This window comes from Budorcas taxicolor, chromosome 5 (genome assembly GCF_023091745.1).
Source record: "Budorcas taxicolor isolate Tak-1 chromosome 5, Takin1.1, whole genome shotgun sequence".
Classification (NCBI taxonomy): domain Eukaryota; kingdom Metazoa; phylum Chordata; class Mammalia; order Artiodactyla; family Bovidae; genus Budorcas; species Budorcas taxicolor.
Genome location: NC_068914.1, coordinates 12914554 through 12926730, shown reverse-complemented (window position 1 = coordinate 12926730; position 12177 = coordinate 12914554). Strand labels below are relative to the sequence as shown.

The window sequence follows — 12177 nt, the reverse complement described above, 5'->3', positions numbered from 1 at the left end:
GTGTTAGTCATCTTGGGCAGAGTCAATAGCAGTGGGGGAGGCAGGTAGAGCCCCTCATCTAATGAGATTAAAGTAGGAATGGAAAGAGGGTACACAGTGATGTTGACCCAAATGAGATACTGAAGTTCAGCAAATTCATTTCAATTCATGGGCATGTATTTTGATTTGTGAATTTAAACAACACACTGACTGGATTTTCTGGCAGTCAAAATGGTTTATAACCAAATCTAACCAGACTCCATGCATCCTCACTAAGCATGATAAAGCTTTGAATTTCTAGTTTATATACGGAGTCAAAGCTCTTTAATTTGGCAAAGGAACCACATATAGTGGCAGAGGAAAACGCTTTCAGCACCATAATCACCTCAAATTTTAAGTCTCTGCTGGTCCTTGCCCCCACCCAGCTATCTGTAATAAATGCTGGGAAGACAAGGATCAGACCATTCATTCATTCAAAACGCATATATTGAGAACCTACTGTGAATCAGATGCTGTTCTAGGCACTGGGGAGAAGCAAGCAGCTCTAGGCTTCAGAATGCTTACACTGTTTCTGGGAACAGAGGCAATACACAATAAACACCATGGAGAAAAACAAAGCCAAGACAGTCAACAAGGATGTGGATATATGGGGTGTGGACGGAAGGGGGATGCGCATTTTGAAAATGCAATTCGGATGTTTTTCGCACATGGAAACTTTATTCTCCCCATGAAGTCTAAGAGAGCATATAGATCCTTCCTAGAGAATGTGGTAAAGTAGGACACCTACTCCTTGTAGGGACCCTCAGAAGCTCCACAAAAATTTGTGAAACTTGGTCACTTTCTTCCTGTTTTTCCTACATTTTCCAGGGAAACTGCCAATTCATAAAGCATCCCTTTATTATGTAAAGCATCCCTTTATGTATATATATCCCTATGTATACCATCTTCATAGACAGGAGAACTCAACATTGTAGAGATGTCAATGCTCCCCCTAAAAAATCGCCAAAACAGACCCTCACATACACTGTCATCTGGCTTAAAAACAGTGGTTCCTAGGAGTACTAATAATGTCCTGTTTCTTAATCTAGGCCCTGGTAACACAGAAGTGCAAGTTTGTGACTATTTAACAAGTTGTCCATTTATCAGATGCACACTCTGGTTTGCATATTATACTTTAACTAAAAGTTTGTTTTTAATCCCTTTTTTAAAATGTGATTTTAATGTTCTAGAAAAAGGTCTCCCTGAGAAATTAACACTAAACAAGGACATGAAGGATGTGATAGAGGGAAATCAGAAGCTATCTAGGGGAAGAACATTCCCGTCAGAGGAAGCAGCCAGTGCAAAACTCCTGCTGCTGCTGCTGCTGCTAAGTCGCTTCAGTCGTGGCCGACTCTGTGCGACCCCATAGACGGCAGCCCACCAGGCTCCCCCATCCCTGGGATTCTCCAGGCAAGAACACTGGAGTGGGTTGCCATTGCCTTCTCCAATGCATGAAAGTGAAAAGGGAAAGTGAAGTCGCTCAGTCGTGTCCGACTCTTAGCGACCCCATGGACTGCAGCCCACCAGGCTCTGCCATCCCTGGGATTCTCCAGGCAAGAGTACTGGAGTGGGGTGCCATTGCAAAACTCCTAGATTAGCTAAATGGAGTGTGGATGATGTTAAGGAGCAGAAGACTTAGGAGACAAGGTCTGTGAGGCCACAGGAACCTGATTTCATGGGACCTATAGACATTTGTAATAACTTTATTCTGATGAGATGGGACACCATGGAGAGATTTATGCAGAGGGGTGACAGGATCTGACACATGCTTAAAGATGCTGTATGAGAATAGACCAGAATAGGAGAGGGATAAGGCAAGGCAGGGAGGTCAGTTAGGATGCTAACCTATACTTTAGGAGATAGATGATGGTGGTTTAGATATGATAATAAAGTGGAGGTAATGAGAAGTGCACAGATTCTGGGCTTATTTTGAAAGTTTAACCAAGTGGATTCTTTGCTGAATTGAATATGGTGCATGAGAGGAAGAAAGGAGCTAAGGGGGAATCCCAGGACTTTAGCATGAGCAATGGGAAGGATAATCTTGCCAACAGTGCAATGGGAGAAGATCAGGTTTACAGAAAAAGAACAGGAATTCAGCTCCGGATAAGTTAGGTCTCAGAGGAGATGAAACGTTCAAATAAAGATGTTAAGCAGCAATTAAACAAACACTGGGGTCGGGTTCTGGATGGAGATATAAATCTGGGAGTCATCTATAGGATTTATGAGAATAAATGAGATTACTGAGAAAGTGAATATACGTGTATTAGGAGCAGCTCTCCACTGGTGACGGATGTCTGTAGAAGTCCACTGTTATACCACTTGTGATCAGGGAGGCGTCGCTCTTGGGTATGGAATAAGCAACAGGTTGCATCTCACTATCAACACCCCAAGTAGGTTTACTTTGCCAAGTGAACCCTCTTCTCTGGCACCATTAGGATTTCCTCCTGGAACAGAAAGCTGCTTGGATCCCAACCTTATCAGTTGGAGTCTTGGCCCCATTTCAGAGACCCTGTCACCCACCTCTCTCCCAATCCACACAGGGTTGAGCCCTGCTTCTCACATGCCTCCCTCACCTAGATGAATACTTCTGGTTTCCAGAGCTTACACACCCATCAGCCAATAAGAATTGCTGGCTATCTCCCAGAAGCATCTACTTAGGTCAATCAGCTTCACCTCCTGAATAGGCCATGTGTAATGTCATTTCCTTCTTGAGAGCCTGTTCATTTTCCCACCTTGACTCATCCAAGCCTAAGTTAACCCCTCACCTGTTTTAATGCCATGACTTCTGCCCCTATAGAGCTGACCAAAGAGAAAAGCCAACAAAAGCCACAGGATAGAACTGTGCAAACATGTGCCCAGACATCCCAGTCAGAACAGAAGCTTCTTGAAGCTTATGAGTACCTCTTAGCCATAAGGATAACAGGGTTATTACCACACTGCTTGGAATATGGTAGGTGCCTGGGGAATCTCTATTGAATCAAGAGTTCCCATAATATAAACTACAGAAAGCTAATGTTCCCTCTTATTGTTTATCTTATTTCTTCTAGAAATACTCAAGGATGGACTTGGAACCAGCATTCCTGGTTTGACATGTGAGTTTGCCAATTCCGAGCTTTACTTTCTCACACAAGGTGCTAAACTTTCCTTAACCCACAGAACCTGTCCCTGTACAGAGGTAATGAAAATAATGCCAAGTTTGGGTGGTTTGTGAAAATTAAATGAGACAAAGCCCATACTGCATTTAGCATAAGGCTTGGCACATAGTTAGAACCCAAAATAGTCTAGCTATTACTAAAGAGTCTTGATTTCTATTTCCATCTCCTAAACCAACATGTTTTTATATATGCATACATACAAACACACATATATACATAAATATAACCCAAAATAAAGGTACTGAAAACAATTCCCTTGGCTACAATTAGTACTTGGACTCTGCACTGTGGACAGTTTATCTCAGTATGACAATGGCAATACTGAACAAATGGTTTCTACATACGGCAGAGTCCACCTCGGCCAAGATACAGTCTGAGGGACTTCCCTGGCAGTCCAGCAGCTAAAAGACTCCACACCCTCAAAGCAGGGAACTAGATCCCACACGCCACAGCTAAAGATCCCACATGCTACAACTAAGTCCTGGCGAAGTCAAATAAATAAATATATATTTTTTAAAAAGATACAACCCGAATAACACGGGCCTGGTTTCCCTAGTGCTTCCTTATTCAGAAACAGACAATGTGATAGAAGAGACTGTTATGTAATCAATCTTCAGTAAATTTCACCCATAAATTCCAAATCTTGTAAAACAGGGAAAAACAAAAGAAGTGCATCATGTGTTCCTCCAATTTCATAATCGATTTATTCAAATAAGAAAATGTTATGGAATACATACCAAGTTTTAGGCTGTGTGTGTGTGTAAAACAGTAGATTAGCAGAGCTAAAATCATCAGTGATCCTGAGAACAAATTAAATGTGCTAAATTCGAAGGCAGCATGGATTGAAAAGAAATATCAAGAGTTAATCACTCTCTAAAATACAACCCCCACACACACAATTCAGCATGTCCAAGGACAGCTAGTCCTAGTAAAAATAATAGCACAATTCACAAAGACAGCAGGTCAAGCCTCAGCTTGAAACCAGATATTTTGAAGACAAAGTTTAATATTACATGGCAAAAGTCTAAAAAAAATTTTTTTTTCTAAATCAATGGATCTTAATTACATCCAAGTGAGGATGCCAAGCAGAGGATACACATGGCCACTTATTCATGGATGAGGCAACGGCAGATAAGCTAAGTAGTTCATTTGTCTTGGTCGGTCCAGAAGATGTTAGGAAGATACTCATTTGAACCTGACAGGCAGGTGGTAGGAGATCAGATAGCAGTCAATGAACAGGATGTTCTGAGCCCGATTGATAATGTAGATATTGACAAGTCACAGGAATCAGGGTACTTGCCTGCACTCCTTCAAGGCATTCAAGGGTGAGAACTGGGTCCTGGTAGACAAAACGCTTCACCTGCATCGTAAGCAACAAGCTGCTGGGCCACAAGACCCCTGAGTGACCAGTCTGAGCTGCTTTCATAAAAGGTACCGACTTATAAAGTTAGGGTGGATTTGTTCAACAAATCCCAGCACACGAGAAACTACACAGGCCATGTCTTGAAGGTTAAGTGGAGCAAATTAAGGACAAATAGTCAGAAATAAGTCTTTAACAGCAGTTAGGAATTCTTAAGGGAACTTAAGGGCTTCCCCAGCGGCTCAGAGGTAAAGAATCTGTCTGCAATGCAGGAGTCACAGGCTTGATCCCTGGGTCAGAAAGATCCCCTGGAGGAGGGCATGGCAACCCACTCCAGTATTCTTGCCTGGAGAATCCCATGGACAGAGGAGTCTGGTGGGCTACAGTCCATAGGTGTCAAAGAGTCAGACATGACTGAAGCGATTTAGCGCACACACACACACACACACACACACACACGGAAACTTAAGGAATTCATTAACCCCAAAGATATAAGCTTGGAGAAGGCAATGGCAGCCCACTCCAGCGCTCTTGCCTGGAGAATCCCAGGGACGGGGGAGCCTGGTGGGCTGCCATCTATGGGGTCGCACAGAGTCAGACACGACTGAAGCGACTTAGCAGCAGCCACAACAAAGATATAAGCTAAAACTATAAACAGATTCCCCAAAAGTTTAGATCAATTCAGAGGAAGGCTTTCAGGGGCAATGACTTGGTACCCTAGGACAAAAGGTCGTTGAAAGTGCCCTTGCTGAAGGGGTAAAGAGGTGCTCCCCTGTATTTTTTGGTACCCCAGGGGTGGGTCTCTTTGGTATCTTCCATTTTATCACCTTCACTGTCAGGCTTGGCTTTTTGGCCTCACGCCTTCCAAAGGCCTGGGGGACAGGCACTGTGACGCATCATTCCTGTTCCAGTCTTGTCCTGTCTTCCTTCAGCAGGGTCAGGCTACAACGGATTCCACAGGAGGAAGGAACAGACGTCATATCTGCCCAGGGCCAGGAAGAGGGTGAGCTCACACTCCACCTTCGGCTTCCAGACATGCTAAGCTTTCTCAAGGGATCAGGTCCTGCCGAAGCCTCATCCCATCTCCCTCCATCCCTACAGGTCTGCCTCTCCCCATAGAACATAAACTCTCTACCACAGGACCCAGGGAACACTGCAGAAGGAAGCCATTTCTGCAAACAGTAATCCAGGTATAGATTCTCTTTTCCATCCAACACCCCAAATAAGGCTTTGTGACCCCTGGAATGTGAGACAATATATAAAAGATGCCAAAGAGAGCATCATTATGGTGTTTATTATGACCTAAAAGAAACAAGGATCTGGAATGTGGAGGATAAGAGATAAGAGCACGGAGACAACACTGCAGAATTGGGAGCATGTGCTTCAGATTGTCCTTATTTCAAAAGAAAAAAAAAAACATATCGTTTGTTATATACACTTGTTATATACAGGTCATGTGTCTTGGCAAATTCCATCACAAAGATCACCTGAATGTCAGAAGGTGAAGGTCATATTCAAAGAGCTGCCTCCGAACATGGAGGGGTTGGCCCTGGACACAAATAACGTGATAACATGACCCTGGGAGGGAAATGTGTTCTGAGTTATAGCAGGGCCCGACGAGGCCTCTCCCGCAGGCTCTTCCTAAATAGGAGCTTTGGCAGTGGGATTAGCGAGGGCTGGAGGGGACATCCTTGGCTACAGAGGTGAGGCCCTTTAGGGTCTTGAGGAAATTTGGACAGAAGTTCTTTCTCCCTGCTGGTAATCACACTGAAGGATCAGTGTCACATCCATTTTATTAATTTTCTTGACAGGCAGATCTAGTTTCCACGCAGGCACCACAAAATCAAAACATACGCATGTCAAGTGCCCCATGTGGGGTGGGGCCCTGCCAAGGCCGTGTTCCATCAACACCAGGAAGCAGAGCACAAGTCCCCAGACCATGTGTGCTGGTCCTGTGGGTAATTCCCTGCTGGAAGAAACCACCAGAGCTTTGGACAAGCCAGAGGAGCTCGCTTGGTGACAGTCCTTTATCCTGGTCTGGGCTCCTTGTGTTGAGTGCAAGGGCCCTGGGAGACGCCAGGCTACATCTGGCTTTGGGGCTTGTCTCTGAGTCCAGCCACAAAGACCTCCCTGCTGCCTCTATTTGCCTGCATTCAGTTGTATCCAGGCGGGGACTGGCAGGCTGGATTAAAGGAGCCATTTAAAGAAAAGCAATGTCCTTATTTGTGAGCTGGGTCTGAGCCAGGATTCTGCAGAGTTGAGGTCTCTGGGCACATAGTGAAGTAAAGGATATTTTCATCAAGGCATCTGTCACTAAAGTGATTGAAAAGACTCCAGGATGATTTGTTCTTTTCTGTAACATTAACTATAAATTGGCTAAATAATGTAAATGAGTTGGGCAGAGAGGGTGAAGTCTGAGATGAAAATCCTATTCTAAGTCACACAACTTATGGATGCTGAGGGTGAGCCCTGACAGGGAGTTAGTTCATCACCTGCATCCCCATCCTCCCTATCCACCCCTGTCTCCGCATCCAGGGTCACCACCAACTGCTGGTGGTGGAGGCAGCAACAATGGCAGCAAAAGGCTAGAGAGTTCACACCTTCGATTTCAGAGTTTCTGGCCCTTTTGCAGGATCTGCTAGTGACTGACTCATTTCCTACCTCAACCATTAGCAATTCAGGAAGCGGAATGTAAATAAATGAATAAGGGGGTGGGGTGGGGAATATAAGGCTAGATCTTGAGCTAATGACCACCAATGCCAAATCAAGGAGGCCCAGTCTAGACAGGATTTACTGTGCTGGTTTGCTACCTTGTCTGTCTAGGCTAAGCAATCCAAGGATAAGGATCACCAAGAGCTCTCAAAGCCCACTTAGCAGAGTCCTGGGTCCTCAACCCAATGTCCTAGAAACACTCCTTGCCTGGCCTGTGAGGACAGAGTTGGGTCTTCCTTTGTCTGAATTAGTCCAGTGGTCAGGGGCCACCCTGGGGACTTTGGAGAGGCTGCCCAGTCATCCTAGGGGGTGAATTGCTGACCGCCCGATGAGTATATCCAGACCGCCCATCTCATGGTGTAAAGGGCCCTGTGGCCCAGAACTCAGTTCCTCCCTTGACTCTTCATTCAAACAACCATGGCATGTCGGCCCGGCTGGCCTCCTTGATTGTGCAGAAATAAATAAATGAATTATGTTGTTGGGGTTTGGGCTTCAGCACAAACACATGGTCTGCATTTATCCGCACAGTGAGAGGTCCAGCAGCCACTTGACGTAAAAGAGCAAAATGATAATTCTTTTCTTTAGGCGCTCTGGTGCCATATGGAATGTATATAAATCATATTTTTGTTTTAACAGCGGAGGCTTTGTTGATAGATAAACATGTGGTTTATCTAAAAAAAGAGAGAGGATCGTGCTTTGAACAATCATTTAATGGCCATGGATGTGCCAAATAAAAATAAAAACATAATTTTGAAAGAAGCTGGCCTTGTGCCCAAATCTGTAACAAGGAATTTCTCCTTAACCAGAGTGGTTAAAGCCCGTCGATCTGTTTTGAGTTTAAGTTGTGCTCTCTACTCAACCCCACGACAAATTGAATCCGGGGCTAATGCACTCTAATCGGACGAGACGTTACCTTTATGAATGACCTCATGGAGAAGAGGTTGGCGAGCATGGTGGAGAGCCCTTGAGCCAGGCAGCTCTGGGCGATGAACCCCAGCTTCAGTTCTGCGAGGCAGATTGCATCATCCCCCTCTTTCCAATTCCAGCTCGGGATGTTTAGCAGATGGGCCTGTGGAAACAAAAACAGGTATGAGACCTCACTTTGTTAAATGTTCAATTGTTTAAAGTCTCCTCCGGGAAATGCAGCATTTCCCAACTGCTCAGGGTCATCCAGACTCCGCCTTCCTTTCCCTTGCCTGGGTCTGGCGTTTCCTGGTTTATTCAGCTCTTCTGTGCATTAGATCTCAGTCTCCCTGCAACTCTGCTTTTGCACCTACCAAGTACAAGTCTTCCCCTTGGGTTTGTCACTGAGCCAAACAGAGTCCAGAGAGAATTTCCTCTTGTGACAGACACGTCAACCTGTGCTACTAGAATGTCTGGCTAGGTTGTTCTAAATTGGTTCTCCGAAAAACCTTAAGACTGTCAGACGCTTGTATATTTTAGATTTCTGTTTTATCTGCCTTCCCAGATTTCTCGTGCTATGGCTCCTGAGCTTGAGTGGGCATCCAAATCAACTGAAGGATTTACAAACTGCCACCCTTGCCCCCACAGGTTCTGACTCTTTGGGGGTGGGGTAAGGTTGGATAATTTTCATTTCTCACAGGTTCGAGGTAATGCTGAGCTAGGAACCATTTTTTGAGAAGCGCTGCCCTAAATTATCAGGCATGTCACAGTGGAGACATGTTACAATCTCTTGCAGATGGACTGATCCTATTCACCAGTGAGGTCAGACCCTGAAACGAGGACCCAGCGGCATAATCATCCAATTATTTTTAAGTGGCATGAAGCAGAGAGCCAGAGATAATACGCTAGATGAAAGAATTAAGGCTCAAAAGTTCTCCAGAGTTGGAAAATGGGCCAAAGAAACAACCAGAAAAGATTCAAAAGGCCTTAATGCCAAGTACAGCACTTAGGTTTAAAAAAATCAATTATATAAATCCAAAATGAGAAGCCCTTATTTGGCAACAGATATGAGGGGACAGGAAAAAAAAAAGTGTTTGGGTAAACTAAAAATCTCCAAAAGAGGCCAATCTGTGACAGATTACAGAAAAATCCAACGGTAGTTAGTCAGAAACTGTCTCCAGATCATGGGACATACGAATGTCCTCTTCTGCTGTGAACTGGCCAGGCTACTTCCCCAGCACTTGATCCAGCTGTCAGATTAAAACAGTCAGATTTAAAAAGAGAAGTTGACAACTGAATAACTCCCAGAGAAAAATGACAGGCTTTAAGACGAGACATGGTTTCTAAAAAAATATCTTTTGAAGAACAGTTAAGGGAGCCAGCAGCATTCAGCCGGAAGAAGCGCCACACCTCCAGGAAGACAGGATGGTTACCTGTACATAGCTCAGGTGCTGCTGTGATGAGGAGAGACCAGGCCTGTCTTGTTTTGGTCCAAGGGCCAGAATTAGGAATGACTGACTGGTGTCTATTATAAGAAAGAAGCTTTTTGGCTTGTTTCATAAAAGTAGTTTTTAAGGATGTAATTTGCCTAATCATTGGAGAAAGTTACCTCCAAAATTGCAAGGTCTTTGTCCCTAAAACTCAGTATGCATTTCTCCAAGACTCAGTAGATAGACTTATGCTCTGCACAGGAGGCTGAGTCAGGCCCTTCCAGGCTTCTACTAATGCCAAGACTCTATGGCCCTGAAATGACTATTTCTCTCCAGATATCAGCAAACACAAGGAACACAAAGGAGGAGTCCCTTCACTTTCAGGGCAATATATGACAGGCATGCTACTAGAAAGAGAAGACTCCACTGTGGAGCCACGACCAAGTCCAACGGCTCCAAGCCTGGCTTTCAGAAATACCACTCTTGTGAAATTCCCTCTTACAAAATCCTGTTCTGTAACAAACTTGTGAATCCTAGTCCAGCGGTGTTTACTCCTGGGAAAGATGACTGTATCCTCCCCAATGAAAGCAGTTAAAATAGTCCCATGTGTGGGCTATAGCAGATGGGAATTTCTGTCAAGCTAAGTATCAGAGACCTTCGCACATCACAGACTCAATTCCATTAATTACCCTGCCCTTTATCCCATTTCTCTCCGTATCCTTCACTGGCTTAAGAAGCCCATTTTTCCCCTTTACGTCCCTGGTATCATAGAGAATACGTCAGGCTAAGTGGAAAAACACTCATCTGCACAAGCATCATCTGAGAAGAATGAGGAGAAATTAAATCTAAGTCATGAACAAATAAATCATCAAGTGTGAAAGGCGATGTGGGTGGTCCAAGCCCCAGACAGACACCATGTGACCTTCATGGCACCTTCAAACAAATAAAAAAATCTTTTTAAGATGGTCTCTCACATCCCCATGTGCCAGTTTTAGGATTTTAGGTCTTGGGTCCCTGTGTACCCATCTGGTACTGAGTTCTTTAGACATGTTGTTACACAGAAATGGCAAGTTTGTTTCACTCCTCAGCCTTATTTGGTTATCATATCTTCTCCAATAGTGAGGCAGGGAGCCACCCAGGGACCTGCTAAAGGTTGGAAGGACTGTGTTCACATCCCCGCCCCCGCACACAAAAAGAGACTGATCTAGAAATTCAACTTGTTTGCTTCTGGTGACTCTATATTTTTTCATTTTAGGGAAAGGTGGGTCCAGTGGGAGATGCCAGCATATTACTATGTAGGAGTCTAGAGGCAAATCCTTTCTCATCTGGAAACAGCCCTGCTAAGGCAGGATGAGCAGGACCAGTGCTTTCCTCTGTTTGAGATGAAAGGAACGTGAAAATAGGCTGTTCTGGAAACCAGAACAAACAGATTCCAGCCCCAGTACCATCTCTCACTACACATTCAACTTTGGGGAAGCCACCATGATGAAGAAGGTCATCTCAGAGCAAACACTTAAACATTTCTGCTCAAGTATAAGGATTTACAGTGAGAAAGCTCAGCAAACTTCCATCTCCATTGGGCCACTGGGACTTGGCTTCAGGTCATAGACAAAGATCTCTTTTTCTAGAGTCTGCTGGGGACATTTTAAAAGTCCATTGATAGTGAAATCATCAGGAGTGATATTTTCCCGAGATGTCATAAACCATCCTTTCCTTCAAGAGTTTTAAGCCATTTGCACTCAAATAAGAAAAAAAAAAAAAACCCTGCACCATCTCCTTTCCATGTTGGGGGATGGTGAGGTTGAGGGTTTCTCTCCTTGAATTCTACTGGGGTAAACAGATAGACTTTGGAGACCCTCAGTCCTTCTGTAAGTCCTACTCAGAGGAACCACAGTTTGGTTCAAAAGCCTGTGGCTCGACTGAACGAGAGGGTGGCAGTTGGCAGTTCTGCCTCTTAGTTCACTGTCTGCCAAGTGACCATGAGTTACACCCATCAGAGATGCTCTGTCTGAGACAGAACTTAGACCCACAGTCTGCAGTGACACTGGGATACTGAAGTGCACAGATGGTTAACTGAGGGTTAAATGAAATAATGGAAGTCAAAGCTCTTTTAAAATATGACACAAATGTCTGAGATGATGACAAACTCAGATCCAGTTTTATATGGAAAGAAGACCACTTCCCTACATCCCTAGATCCTAGAATACCACCATCAACAGATCATGGGGAATTGAAGTTCTTCCTGTTTTAAGGTTGGTATTCAATTATGGAATTAAGTATCCTCTGGGATATGCTGACAGTCATGTAAGTGTACATGCATGCAACAGGTTCTTTCCTAAAAGCAAGTTTATTTTGTTTTGGGTTTTTTTGAAAGCAAGTTTTAATGGATGGAGATCTATTGGCATCTAGTTGTGGGTAAAGAGAAAGTGCTAAGAAATGAAGAAAAGCAATATTACAAAGGTAGCTAGCAGGATCTTAAAAAACCAGCAAAATTGTAAAGCAAGGTGAAGAATGCCTATTTGCAATTCTACAAGGAATGAGATGGCAAATAATGACCAGTGGACTTCCTGTTCTTTCTCTACAAGAGGAAAAGGAAATG

At 44.1% G+C, this 12177-nt stretch overlaps 1 protein-coding gene across 3 annotated transcripts in view; it reads right to left on the bottom strand.

The window, feature by feature from the left end:
• The window catches only part of KCNMA1 (potassium calcium-activated channel subfamily M alpha 1), a 763502-nt gene that overhangs the window by 201875 nt on the left and 549450 nt on the right, over window positions 1-12177 (bottom strand). For all 3 annotated transcript variants that reach the window (XM_052640358.1, XM_052640359.1, XM_052640360.1), the window contains exon 14: window positions 8159-8314. In XM_052640358.1, the coding sequence (XP_052496318.1) occupies window positions 8159-8314 (156 nt within the window). The remainder of the gene's footprint in view (window positions 1-8158; window positions 8315-12177) is intronic.